The following is a 14,974-nucleotide window of genomic DNA, read 5'->3' as shown; positions in this document are numbered from 1 at the left end:
GCCTCCTAAAAGGAAAAAAACAACAACACAGCAATCAACCAACCAACCCAAAACAAAAAACCAAAAATCCACACTTGTTTACTGATTAATTTGAAGACTTACATTGGACCAGAAACATGGTGCTAAGTCCTTTAGGACAGGATACCAGTTAATTTGGTTCTTTCTTTGGAGTTATTTAATCCCAGAAGGAGCACTAGTCAAATTTGAAGCTTAAAAATTATTTAAAAGAATATAAGGGGTGTTGTAGTATCATGTTGTTTGGTCACTGTTCTAATTGGTGGTGGGGCTTATTAAAACCTGTCAAATAGTCTTCCACCAAGAAGAGTTACTCATCCTATGCTGAACAGATTTCTGAAGGCAGTAGCTTACTAGTCAAAATTATGCTCGCATGTCTCAGGTAGCATTCCAGCCTACCTCAGAATACATCTGTATCTGTGATATCTCAAGGAGGAGCACAAAGAAATCCAGTAACTTCTGTGAGATGTCCTGATGTGGTACTACTTGTGATGCCAAGAGGATGACACCTGTATTATGAGCTCATTTGATTCTGCAGCTGAGCAGTAGCTATAACCGGTAGCGCAGTGAGAAGTTAGCTGGGTGTGAACTAGCTCAGTACTTTACCAGGCCAGCCAAAGCACCACACAAAACTTAGTGTGGGTTAGTTTACCCTTCTGGCAGAGTTAATCCTATGTTCATTGACTTGCTACTGTTGTTACAGTGTTGCAGATACCTAAATTAGCTTGTGTCATCTTTTCGAGAGGAAAATTTCCATTTCCCTGGGCAGGGGAGGTTAGAGGTTTGCTTTTTTGCACAAAGCACAATTTGTGGTGCAAATAGGTACAGAAGGTAAAAGATGCACAGTCATCCAGGTTCCTTGAATATACTGCTAGAAGCATAGATGCTGGAACCTGCTGTCCAAAGTTCCTTTTCAGAGCCTTTTATGGCACAAACTTAGACTGGCAAGAAAAGTTAGGAAAATAGGTGGTAAATTACTCTCCTTGTTGTCTCTTTGTATATGAGCATGGATAGTCCCACTCCATATGAATCTGAAAAAAACAAATGTGGTGTATGCTTCCTTCCATGGAGCTGTGTGAGGCATGAGCTTAAGACAGAGAACCAGCTGGTTTTCCCCAGCGCTTAATGCCTTGAGAATGAGTCTGTGCTTGAACCAAGCTTTATCCTTGGGCAGGCAGGGAAGACATTTTCGTTCTTTGTGTACATAATCAAAGCAGTCATCCCAGAGAGGATAATCATTACAAGACAAATAAGTCTTTAACTGTATATCTAAAATGAAAACAAATCGTTTTATATATATACTTTTGTAACAGTACTGAGAATCTCTTGTTGTCAGCACTAAATGTCTGTAATATTTGATAGACCTACTTGCTTCCCAGACATGCTTTTTATTTAAGACACTGTCAACTCTCTGTTACGTTTTTTATTAGTGTAAGAATTAGAAAGTATAGCTGAATAAGAGCATTCTCTAAAATGTTGGAGAAAACAGAAGTGAACAGAACAGCAGTGAATGGTTTTGTGGGTATTTTAAAGGCTATTCTTGATCTCCCTTGTGTCAGGATAATGAGGAGAATGCTGCTAAAAAACCAGATATTAGAATGTTCTTGCTGGAGCTCAGGATCCGCTAGGGAAATAACACTATGAGTTTATCCTTTAGAATCTTGTAATGATTATCACCTGAGAAAAGAAAAAAAAGTTAGATGGACCGTTAGTCTGCCTTGATACCACAGTCGTTATGATGAAATAGATGGTTTAGCATACGTATAACTTGCTAAATAGTTATTTTGATTTTTTCTTTTAAAGAATTTAAAGGATTTTTTCTTTTTTAAAGAATGGAGCAGATGATGTGAAGAGACATCGATGGTTCAGGTCTATAGATTGGGATGCTGTACCTCAAAGGAGACTAAAGGTATATTCTGCAAAAAATTGTATAGGATATTGCAATAAGAAATCATTGTTCATTTAAACTGATCTGTTTAGGTTTTGGTGCCTGTTGTGTCTGTGTGTTCATATGTGTGTATTAACATGTATGTATATGCACACACCAATTATTACATGCATTTTTGCCCCTTCACACTGATTAATTATATGAATGTCTTGTATTTTTGTCTGTACACAAAAAGTCTAAAAAAAAAAAAGTCTCTGCTTTAGTCTGTTGAAGTTGGTTATTTAATGTTTCATTTTCAGTTTTAGGGGTTTGTAAGTAATTACTTCTTGTAAGTGGTTTTTTGGGGGGGGGGATTGGTGGTTTGATTTATTTATTTTCTTTGCCCTTGTATCTGTGGAAGTTTTTTATTTAAATTTTGGTGCCAAGTTCAATTCAGGTAAATGCTTTAATAAAATCTAAAGCATATGAGAGTAGGAGGAATAGGGAAGGCGAGAGAAGGATTTATGAATGTAATTCTAACATACTTTTTAACAGCACTGAGTTCTAGTATTATATGAAGGCAGATGTTTGCAAAAGCTATCAACGCTACAAAATGCTTTGTAAAATCCTTTGAAAGGAAAACTGCCTTCTTTCTTTTCTGCCTTGAAGTTTGAACTAGTACGATTTCTTATGGCAGTGAATTTCAGTAACATAGGTTGCCATATGCAGTCAGTCAAGTACCAATTAAATGTTTGGTTTTCTTTTGTATTAGTATTTTACAATGAATCTTTTCTTTGTATTAGTATCATACAATGAATTTCTGTCTAGATATCTTAAATTGACTTCTTGCAACATAGATAAGAGATGAAAATTGTAGACATCCTCCTAATGCAAAGCTGTAGGTGACTCTTCTTTTTTAAAAAAAAGTTTACATTGTCTTAAATGTGTGGGTTTCTTGGGTTTTGGTTTTGGTTTTTTTTTTTAATGATTACTACACTAGTTGATGTTTTATGTAGATCTATGTAATGAAGAAGCATTTTTCAAATTATTTACTGTAAATTCTGGTTACAGAAGTCCACAAAGAACACAAACTGGATGATAATATGTTTTATAAGTATTTCAGCTCTGAAGCTTGACAACCAACTATGTTACCAAATAAATAACAAACAAGTAGTATTTAAAACTGATTGTTAGAGGTACAAGTCAAAAGTCTCAAGTCTAAACATCCTTGGTATTCAGATTATTATGAATCCAAAATTTGTTTCTTAATCTTTGTGATGATTACATTAAGCTCGTAGAAGAGAAGATGCTTCTTACTTATACTTCAGAGCAAGGATGTGAGTTGGGTCAGAAACTTACTTCGATATTTCTAGAGGCTATATTCTCCAGAATTAGTTTTCACAATCTCACTGTTTAATACTGATGAAGAGATTGAAAATATGAAATACTGGATCCAGTGCTCCATTTTCCCTGTAGAACTGTGAATTTGCCTATTGTACAAATGAAGCATTGATTCGCAATCCTGATAAGATCTTAAGTATCAGTATTATGTAAGTAATAGTAATGGCTGAAAGAGAAAATAATATTGTTAATCTGAATAGAAGACTCTCCTTCCTCTCTTCTTAATTTTTTTTCTTTTCGTGTGTCACTTCAAAAAAACTTTTTCCTGCTGAAATGCTTGCAGGGAGGTGGGGGAACCAGGCATTGCCCACAGTGGAGCAAAGCAGATTCCGCCCATTTTCTTAAGTGTCTGGGCAGTAGATTGTGGCTGCCACATGCAAGAGTGGAACCTTGCCTTTGGCTGAAGCTTAGAAGTGCCATCCCTCAGGAACCTTCCCTTTCCCACTGAAAACCTGCTGATGGCATTGTTTCAAACTGAGAAGCTCAAAATGGAAGCCAAGCGTTTATCTTTTTGAGGAGATGCAGAATAACATTTAGCTGTACTTTATTATTCTGTCTGTGGTATGAATTATTAGCCAGTTTGGTGATCATCCATAAGGTTTTCCCCATCCTGAAGTGTTTTGTTGGACTCATGAGGTTAGTTACGCTGTTACTGAGAAGGGGATAGAAGGATGAATCTTCTTGAGGGAGGAAAGGGGATTTGCCCTAAGTTAACCCCTGCAATTAATGAAATGTTCCAGAAAGGAGCTTTATCTCATAGCCTGGAGCTAGAAGGGCAGAGTAATCTCCATGGTAGATATAAGACAAGGAGAAATAACAGGTACTGTGAAGCTGGCAGGGCAATACTAGAAATCCAAAGGATTCTCTGAGGAAAAAATAGGAACCAGGTATTTCTCTTGGCACCTTCAAGTTTCCTTAAAAAGATCCATTTGAATTAAGATGTTTTTACAGATGTCCTTGTGAAATGCATTTTTACAGTGCAGCAATTTCTATACCTCCTTGAATTTATTGCTAGGCTAGGAAAAAGCATAGTAGGCAGTATGAGGCATACCCAAGTTAGTCATTTCAACCTCCTTAAAAGCGGTCAATCTATTTGAAAGCAATTAAGAGAAGAGGAGGCTTTTATTCCCTCAATTAGAAAGCACTGCTATCAAGCCTCTTAGTTGAAAGGAACCTAATGTGATTACACTCCTTTTTGCTCACAGGCCACAGAAGAGGGGAGAGGGAGGAAGGAAAGTGGCAGATTATGCTGTAACAGCACATGCCTGGGAGATTAGTTGTAGTGATCTTCTGCAGTAGTTACCTTTGGTCTGCAAAGCAGCTACAACTTGAGTGCTAAATAAAATGCGTATCTGTATTATAAGCGTCTTTTAACCACAATACTTAACTGCAATATAGACAAAGATTTGGAACGTGTCTGTGTTGCTGCAAGCTTCTCTCTCTCATACCGTTCATTATTAGTGGAAAAAGTGAACTTCTGTAAATATGTAGCCCTTTAGTTTAATCAGTCTTTTACAAAATTTCTGCTTTAATTTGATGGAGAGGAGCTCATTGAGGAAACTGTACTAACATTTTTGTTGTGCTTGTTCTGACTAGCCTCCCATAATACCAAAAGTATCCAATGATGGAGATACTTCCAATTTTGAAGCTTATCCTGAAGATGACTGGAACAAGACGCCGCCAGTACCCCCAAAAGACCTAGAAATTTTCAAGAACTTCTGAATGCAGTATCTACACTGGATGAGGTATGACCAAATGCCAGTAGTCCTCTTCAAAACATGGCAGCTCTGTCAGTGAAAGCCATATGTAAAAATTACATTTGTAACAGTGATTAATACTTGTTTACAGCTTGTAAAACCAACGTGTATCTTAGTAATAGACAGTATAAAGTAAGCTGGTGAAATATATTGTAAAGAAGGCTTCTGGAATGACAAAGGTAATTTATCTCACAGGCTTCAGTGTTCTACAGTGCTGAACAGTTATTTGTGTACAGATATTTAAGTCCTTCCATCCTTAAAATAGTGTGTTAAAAGCATACGTCTAGATTTATTTGACAGATAAGGAAATGTAATTGCAAGATTTTTCTATTAAGAACGAAGACTATAATAAGAGGAATAGGATTGTCAGATTGATTCTGTCTTAAAACTATGATAGATTGATACTTGTCATTCAATTCACATGCTCCACTTTGTATTTTGTGTTCCTTTTTCATTATTTTTTGTCTTAGAAACTGGAAGGAAATTGAAGTGCTAAGAGCAAGTCTGAAGAAAAATGGAGTTCATACATAAATGAAGACTTTCTTTGTGGATAAGAATGATGCTGCATTCAAATATGCATATTAGTATATAATAATTATCTAAAGAGTTGGAGGTAATGATTTTTTTGCTGTAGACATTTGACATTAGTAAATTGTAATATTGATGGTCTACTCTGAAGTAGACTCACTAAAATGGTATATTTTAGGATTTTTTTTTAACTTATGGTTTAGTTAAGTTTCCTGCTATTCCCAGATCCTTTTTGCATAGTTAACTCATAGACTTAATTTTATAAGTTTAGTATAAACTTGTGTAATTAAAAGCACAAATTAGTATATATGTATATAATGAATACAGTACAACAAAGCACAGGAATGTGCAAAGATGTAAATTTTTGTACTTTGCAGAGTCTATGATTTTTATTTTTCAAATAATGTTTTTCAAGAAGTTCTCTAGGAATAAAAATCTTAAAAAGGATAAATGAGTTTTTCATCATCTTATATACATTTTATAATTCTTTGTAAAAAACAAAAATACTTAAGTTTTAAAAAAGATTTCTACCTAAAATGTCCAATGCCTCACACTTGCAACCATAGTACTTGAAAGCAGAAAGACAAGGGCATGTTTTGTTGTTAAGGTGCATCTTAATGGCTAATTTGTGAAGTTCTGTTACAGTGATGTCTCTTTATAAACTAGGATATTGAGTGATTATACACTATCTGAAATGAGCTTCCTCACGTGAAGACTCTCTGTAAACATGCAATTCAGTGCATACTGATAAAAGGGCTCTAACTGGCTCTTACAGGAGTTGTTCTCTCTCAAGCTTGTTGTCTTCCCCAAATGCAAAGCACAAGCCATAACAGACTTTTTTCATTATTGAAATAGCTGTTGTTGAATGCTTGGTGCTTCAGAATATGAGAGGGAAGACTGAATATATATTAGAGCCTGATTTTTCTGTTCCTGCTCTTGGAAATGTCCTAAAGTCTCTGCTGCCAGGAATTCCACGTGTGCAGAGTTCAAATCTTAGATGTAAGGAGTCTCTTTTTTTCATCCTGTACTAACGTTTTTCTAGCAGCTTGAGTACACTGTATTTAGAAAGTGTTTGTGATACTGCTTTATTTTAAGTAGCACCACATATCAGTATGTGCATATGTAGGTATCTATGTATATGAGTACACATAAACATGAAGATAGATTGTATGCAAGTCAGGATCTCTTTTTAGGGTTTTTTCATGTTACTTATTGTGATACCTGTGTTAGTATAGGGGAATTGATTTTGAAGTGCTTTGATTTCAAAAAGTAATTACATTCTTTCAGATGTTGTGGTTTTAGATAACATTTCGTGAAATTACAAAATTTAGACCAAAAAAAACTTTTTGAAAGCACATCAGCTCAGTGGAGTTCCACTACTATGACTGGTGGTTCCACGTAAAACTGCTCAAGTAGAACATAACACTTTCTCCCACAAACTGCTCTCCACATTTTTGATCAGAAATGCTGTAAGAAATGTCATTCATTTTCCTGAACTGAATCCTGAATCCTTATGAAGTGGGCTTTCTACTAAGCGCTAATGAAATTACTGTGTTTAAATTTTATGACAGATCTGCAGATAGAGTCTTCTTGTGGAAAAGTGACCTCCATTTTCTTTAGTTTAGCCTCTACACAGTACAGAAGTGCTGTTGTGAACTTGCAATTTCTAGGGTATTAGATCTATTTTTTCATAAAGCAAGTCTAACTGTAAGAGATTGCATAACTCTTTGCAAAAATGCACAGTGTGGAACAAAATCAGGATACCTCCAAGTAGTAATTTTGGGATATCACAAAGTTTTCTTGATGTTATGCAAGTGCAACAAGTAGATGGCCCCAGCTGCCACTCAGTAAATACTCTGTAGGAAGGTATAATGAAATACAGGAAAATCCATTAAAAATTATCATTTTAACCTGGTAAAAATACCTTGTTCTCTTGAAAAAAATAATCTGGTCCACTGTATTTGTATCTGTGTAATTAGTTATTCCAAAACTGAAGCACATAAAACACAAATTACTTTAAGGGGAGCAAACACAGTTCACAGGGTTTTTTAATGTTTAAGCTTACAGTATTTTATGGAATCAGCGTACTCCAAAACCAGTTTTTTATTTTAAAATGTACATACTGCAACAAGCAAGTGTGCTAAATAATTTTTTTTTTATTTTATATTATTTTCAAATTTAAAAACTGCACCATGTTTAAGTCTTCAAAGCTGAGGAAATGAAGTTGAATTTGACTAATATACCACAGTGGTGGTTAGAAGTTTTGAATGCTTGAACAACAGGAGATAGTGGATTTTCTTTTTATGACTCTTATCCATTGCTGGCAGTGGATGCACTGACACTCATTATGATAGAGACTGAAGAAACAAATGCAATCTTATTAATAATGCTAATCCATTGACTTTTACATTGTTTCCAGAGCCATGTGTACATATGCCTAACTACTGACCTCGTCAATATGCTTTCTAGTACATAACTCCTTTCAATTTTCTTTTTTAATTTAAAATCCTTAACTAAAAAAAAAACCAAAATATTTTGAAGCATTATTTTAAGTGATCAGTTATTTTCTCTGCAGTCTTGAACTTAATGAGCTGTTATTACCTGCCCGTTTTATTTATTTGCACAAGTGAGTCTGTTTTATGTTAAGTCTTTGTTGGGACTTCATGGCCCACTAACGTAGTTCTGTCTGAGTGCTCACACAGAAGTCCCCGGGTACACACAGCCCTAAGAACTTTGGATTATTTTAAGCAGACTACAACACTTTCATATTTTCTCTTCAAGTATGGTATTCTCTGAAGTTCATTTTATTATGGTTGCTTCAGTTTACATGTTTTTTGGCGTACAGACTTGCATAAGGACTGTTTTCTTGCAAGAGCCCATAGGCCTTTGGTATTCTGCTTCGGTGGACAAGAATGTTAAACATTAAAAACAGCCTTTATTTTTGAGTTTTTTATATATATATATTTTTAATTGCCCAATTTGAGGTTTTAAGTGATAAACGTGCATTGTAAACTCAATTGCCTTGTAACCAAATGATATAAATGCTTCATGATTTCAATGGAGAACATGCTGTAGATTTTCCTGTAAATTAGCTTGATCAATGAATATGTGTGCTACTGAGCTTTAACTAATGTGATCTTCCACTGTAGAAAGTCATTGTTAATGGATCAAATATAGGTACTAAACTATGTTTAAATGGATGAACAGGGATTTTGCGGTTTTGAAAGCAATTAAGATATGGCTGTTCCTCAGCCCACCTGCTTGCCATTCAGAAGAGTTGTGATGCAGTGCTTCCTATGCTATAGAATTATTTTTCAGCTTTCAATGACTGTAGCATGATTCCTTTTTGTACTGTACTGTGTACAGACTTTCCATGTTTTGCACTTTTCTATGGCAAACCTTGACTGCTTTATAAATACTCTGCTGTGTAGTTAAGTAGTGGTAGTGGTAGCAGGCGTTTGTGTACCGCATACTCAGTTTGAACTGCTAGACTTGCGAGGTTAACTTGGACTACCATTGTATGTTGCTGGTTGCTTGTTGTAGCTCAAATGTATAAGTACTGTTCAAAGTTACAAAGTCAGCCCTCATTGCACAATGAAAATCACTGTGATTTGTACATAAACCCTAGTAAAATTTTATTGCTGTTTAATTTATGTAATACCTGTCAAATCTGGATTCATTTAATAAACCTTTATATCTTTTTAAATGTTTATACCTAGTTTGTTTCCATTTATGTTGGGAGGAGGTAGAGGTTTTTCATCCAAAAAATTATGAAGGGGAGAGGAGTAGAAAAACAACTATTTCTTCTTTTTGCGAGAGCAAGACATAAGTGGTGGAACATATTTCAGTTGGCATGGAAGAAGCACCAAAGGTATATTTTTCAAATTCACTTCAGGTAGTGTGCCGATAATGAGAAGTCTCAGTTAACACTTCTCATTTAACTTTGATTATATGGTCCTAATTTCTTCAACATTTTCACTACTTAATGACCTAAGCGCTGCCAGGAACACTCATTACAATGTTTCTTTAAGCATCAAAAAAATATTCTTATGATGTCTGGCACACCTAACTAGACTTTTATTTCATCTTACATCAGGAACTTCAAAAGTCCATTTTTAGCAAAGTTCATTTAACTGTTGGTGTTAAATGACTTCTCCCAAGTCAATTGTATTTTCTTTCTTATCTACTAGATAGCTTAATCTTGCAGATTATGTAGACATAGAACTAACTGGATAGAATTTGGACTGGTTAAGGGTTGTTTTTTTTCTTTTTAAACAAAACTTTGTGCTTTCTTTCTGCCTGGCTTAATTTTAAATTTTGTACATTGACATTTTTCTCTTCTAAACCACTGTGTCATGTGCTTCAAAAAACTGCTAATGGAAAGTGAAGAAGCCCTGCGGTGAGCCCTGGCAAGCTTTTAGTCATGTCTTTGACATGAATCAAAAAAATATTTAATTAAAACATACCAAAATTTTGAATGCTAGAAAGTGTCCAGGGTGTTTGTAAAGAATTTGGTTTGGCATCTTGTTCTCACTCCAGCATTTTGCCATGTGTTAAGAGTCTTTGTTCTTTTGTTCTAACCTGAGTACTATATCTTTTTTGACTACATGTGTAAGTTCAGATCTTGCCCAACAAACGCCATCTAAAATAAGTTTTTCATTCATTCAGGGCAGGTAAGTTCTGCTGGTGTATAACTTTGTCTGGACCACACTCGCATGGCGTTACTCACTACTCCCATAGCTGTTTCACTTCCACGGTTCATGAGCCCTTTCTACTGCAAAACACTGTTAAAGTTGCATTTCACGAGAACTGACCCTTCTGTGACCTACTGGTAACTGGTAACAGTATGACATTATAAGAGATGGTTGAAAGCAGCTAGCACTATTGCAAACCTGGATCTTGCCCAGTACTTTGTGAATTGGTATATAATTCACATATCAAGCTCTTCCTTGTGTGAACTCCTGCTACCTGCTACAACCTCAGCTTGAAAATTTAGGCAGCTCTTCACAGGGATAGTGAAGGCTCTCCTGCTGACCCTGTGGAAGAGTCTAGTTTCGTTTCCCTCTTCCACTGATCCTTTCCATCTACCCTTCAAAAAAATGCCATGCATGAATGTATGTCAAGCTTCCTATTTATCCTTGAAACCAGGAATATTGTAAAATTTTACCAAGCTGAATTGTAATAATTTCTTTCAATGTATCCAGATATTTTTCTAGTCTTTTGCAGGAATATTCCGAAGTGTGACAACAGAAAATTTCAGCAATAGGTAGGGGTATGTTATACCAGCTTTGACTTACAGTATGGTTTTATCTGATTTGCTGCATTTGTTTCAGTGCCAATAAGAGTGAGTTGTGGTGGCAGTTGGGAGCCAAACATCTCTTACTGTATTGGTAATTTAGGACACAGGCCTCTGAAATATGTTGCATTTTTAAAGCAAAGGATAGATTACAACTTTACATCAGGCTTTTTCTCTGCTTTTGTTCCTGTATGTATGTTAAGCAGGGAAGATGCCAAAGGAAGAGTGAAGTTGTCAATACAAATAACTTTTCAGCTTCTGAGTTTTCTGCAGAGTGGATCTCTTTTTCATAGGTAACAAGTTTACCAGCAGATGGAATTCATGGAGTAAAAAAGTCTCACAGTAGTGATAACCTGTCAGCCTAGGAAGCAAAGTTTCACTAGGCTTGTGGTGATAGACGAGTTACAAAAGACTTTTCGAATTTTCAAGTATAAAATAAGAAGCTTCAGTGCTCAAAGAGTGGAGTGATGATTTTTGTCATTGTCATTCAAAAATGAAAACAGACTTTCTTATCATGCCAGTGCCAAAATCAGGACCAGTATAGAAACATATCGTCCTTATTTAACTCTGGAATGAGTCTCTGTTCTGGGTTCTTTTCTGATTTCAAACCATCAACAATAATAGTAATCAAGACAATAAAAATGCAAATGAGACATTTACATTGTAATATCTTTAAGCTTCTAGTGTATTCTGTACACTGAATAGAGAAGATTTCATCCTGTTTAAAATAATTCAGTCCATAACTTTTTTTTCTCTCTAAATCTCTTTGGTTGGTCTTAGATTGGCATAGCTTCAAGCAGCTAAAAAGAGAAAAGCTGCAAGAAGATTATAGAAACAGTCAATGACTTTTAGAACATATGTTGTCCAAAAGTGTGAGGCGGGGTTTCTCTGCATAGGGCTGTAGCCTATGATGTATTGGAAGGGAAAATACAAGCCACCTTGAAAATCAGGTTTGAGTTACAGTATGGTTTCATATATTGCCAAAAAGTTGTTGCATTTACTGGCTTCTTCCAGTGAGATGCCTTTAAAGAAATCCATAGCTATATTTTCATAAATTGTTTTGGAAGTGCTTTCTTCACGTTCAAGCTTGTTTCCCTGTTACCCTGAGGGTGATGTTCAGTGGAGTTCACTTCTGTTCATTCTATCAAAAAAAAAAATCTGTGATCCTGTTTCTTCTCAAGGTGTCATGGGAGATAGCAGCAATAAACTACAGATTGAAAGTGCATTATTGAGAGTCATGTGAAAGACTGTGAATGAGAAGTAGACAAATGAGAGAGAAAAAGTCCTATCATGCTGCAGTCTTTGAAAGGATTTCCAGTTTAATGACCAAGTAAAAGCTCTTTACAAAAAACCCCACAATTTCTCATACTAATATCACTTGTTCTATCTACCTACTCTGTGTTGCTCACGTTTTGAATAGGGGGAAGTCAGTAAGTAGTGTTGTAAGTAATTGGCTGGAAAAAGAGGGTTTCTGAGTAAGGGAATAAGTGAAAAAAATGATTTTGTACAAATTTCTCTAATGGAAACTGCATAACAAATGTTCACCTGTGACAAAAAAGGGGGAAAAAATCCATCTGCGTGGTATTTGTTTCTTGGTATCTCCATAGCACATTTCAGCAGTGTTCATTTCTTTGGTTGGGGTTTTAATTTTTTCTCAAATTGGAAAAAGGACTGCAAAATGAAAATCTTCAACGCCTATTTCCTTTGATACTGTATCCTCTTACTTCTAAAAGAATAAAACCAAAACCAACTAAAAAAATTCCACCACCCATGAAGTAGTTGATTTAAGGCAGATGCGGCTTCTAGGGGTGCAGAGAATACTTGAAACTGAAGAATAGCAGCATCTCAGGAATGGAAGCGGAAGTGTTATTTCCTTGGTTTTGAAAGTTTTCTGTTTGAATCTTATACTTGATGCCTTATGTTACACCAGAGGGACTCAGGAATTCAAGGATCAAATTAGGTAAATTAATTTGGAGGAAGAGAAGGAAATACTTGGGATAAGTTTTGATTTTTCACTTGACCGTTTCACAGACTGACAGGATGGTTAAGGTTGGAAGGGACCTCCGGAGGTTGTCTGGTCCAACCCCTCTGCTCACACAAGGTTGCTACACACTGAACACAAAAACTGTATTTTGTATTAATCCTACGTGACCTTTTTGGAACTGTCAGCTCATGGTAGAAGGAATCTTCACTTCTGTGTGTAGAACAAAGTTTCCAGCAGTTTATAAATGTTTTTACCTGAGAGATGAATGCAGTGCCGCTCAACCTCTTTTCTCTCAAGTCTAGCAAGATTGTGTGGCCTTTCTCTGGCTTTTGGTGGGTGGTTGAAATCAGCGCAGAACCCAGCTCTTTGCAAACTGAGGGACAGAAGACTGACGTGCTCATGTGTTGCTGGATGTGCACTGAATCCAAAGAGTACTGGATGCTGCTCAAAATATGCCTCTGGCAGATGAAGTTTCACCAGAAACCGATTTCCACCCAGTTCTTTCTACGGTGATGCGACAAGCTGGCAAATAATGAAGTCTTGTAGCATTGTGCTTGCATTTCCACCAGACGTGGTTGTCTGGATGATTCATAAATGCTGAGGAGCTCCCGAACAGCGAGCTGGAGTGTGGAAAGAGAATGCGTCACCAGAAAAAAAGCCCTTCCAGGAACCATGAGCCCAAGTATGATAGCATTCAACTTGCCAGCCAGCTCTTTCATCACCGGCAGACAGGAATGGAGCACAGTGAGACCTCTCACAAAAGAAGACATTACCTCGGGCAGGAAAAGGCATTCAAGGCAAACGCTGGAGCAGCTTCACGTCTGTTCTTTGGGCTGGGTGACAGAGAGTTGTGAGAGAGGTCCAAAGACATAGACCTGTCCACACACACCTTTGTTCAGGCACCCCAAATGTTTAATTGCCATATTGCTCTTGCAGGGCTCCTCATGTCAACATAATAATTCCCTGGAATCACAGAATATCTCAAGTTGGAAAGGACTCATAAGGATCATATTTTGGCCTTCACTAATACAGAGCGTACATCTCCCTTCCTCCTCCACTGAAAACTGCCATGGGAATTGGCCTGGAATATATTTAATTGAAAACAGAGGAAGACTGATGGCATTTCCAAGTAATGCCTTTCTTGTGATATACTCCTCATTTACTTGGCAATCAGTTTATGTACAGACAGTAATAGCACCATCTATTGTTTTTAATCCCACTCTTCTGAAATACCCTATAATGAAAAATATTCCAGACAAAGTCAAGAAGTGTTTGACCACTTAACATTAAGTGAACATGAATTGTTCTTGTCCTTTTGGTGACAGAAGATTAGAGGAAGAATTGCCCTCCCTCAAAAAAAAGAAAAAAAAAAAAAAAGAAAAAAGAGTTAAGGAATAAAATAACCACAGAAGTACTTCTATAGTATACTCCAGAGTTGTAGTATGTATTTTTAAACAATAGTAAATCATTCAATTGTTTCAACCAGGCTTAGTTCCAAGCTTCTAAATTTGGAGTTAAAGAATTTATCTTGAGAAGACATACAGAAAAACAAAACACACTTCCTCTCTCGTTTCCTGTTTGAATTGATGAGAATTCAGGCTCCTCTTTAGTTAACTTGGCAAGCATTACTCCCCCATGAACTGTCTTTTTAGTCAAGGATCACAGAATGTCCTCTTCTCATATGAAAAGCATGAATTTATAATCCAGTGAGTGTTGTAAAAAAGGGGGTTTTTTCCTTTAAAAATGAGCCACAACACTATTAAAAGCATTTTAATGGCTTTATACTACTGTGTAAAGTGATTCCACTTTCAGCTTGCTGTGTTTTGAATACGTTATGTGTTGCCTTCTAATAGTGCTGATCACAATCTTAGAAGAATAATGCATAGCAGTAACAGCCCAGCGAGGCACAGGGAGATGACAAGAACATCGACTGTCATGCACCAAGTGCTCTGATTCCTCCCAATGGCCCTGATTCAAAAAAGGAGTGATACAAAATTAATCAGGAGATGGAGACCCTGCACCAAGAATTTAAGTATATGGCCAAGGAGCTTCAAAACGTCCTTAGGTGAGAGGAGATTGCATGGACTTTGGGAGGGGCTGCGTCTTCTCTCGTGTGGGGCATCAAG

At 36.3% G+C, this 14,974-nt stretch overlaps 1 protein-coding gene across 2 annotated transcripts in view; it reads left to right on the top strand.

The window, feature by feature from the left end:
* PRKX (protein kinase, X-linked) overlaps window positions 1-9,278 on the top strand; it is a 62,392-nt gene extending 53,114 nt beyond the window's left edge. For both annotated transcript variants that reach the window (XM_014960429.1, XM_014960428.1), the window contains 3 exons: window positions 1,847-1,924; window positions 4,880-5,028; window positions 5,511-9,278. In XM_014960429.1, coding sequence (XP_014815915.1) covers window positions 1,847-1,924; window positions 4,880-5,005 — 204 coding nt within the window. In that variant the 3' untranslated portion in view covers window positions 5,006-5,028; window positions 5,511-9,278. The remainder of the gene's footprint in view (window positions 1-1,846; window positions 1,925-4,879; window positions 5,029-5,510) is intronic.
* The last annotated feature ends 5,696 nt before the right edge of the window (window positions 9,279-14,974 follow it).

Source organism: Calidris pugnax, unplaced genomic scaffold (genome assembly GCF_001431845.1).
Source record: "Calidris pugnax isolate Ruff unplaced genomic scaffold, ASM143184v1 scaffold188, whole genome shotgun sequence".
NCBI lineage: Eukaryota > Metazoa > Chordata > Aves > Charadriiformes > Scolopacidae > Calidris > Calidris pugnax.
This window is presented reverse-complemented; position numbering and strand designations above follow the sequence as displayed.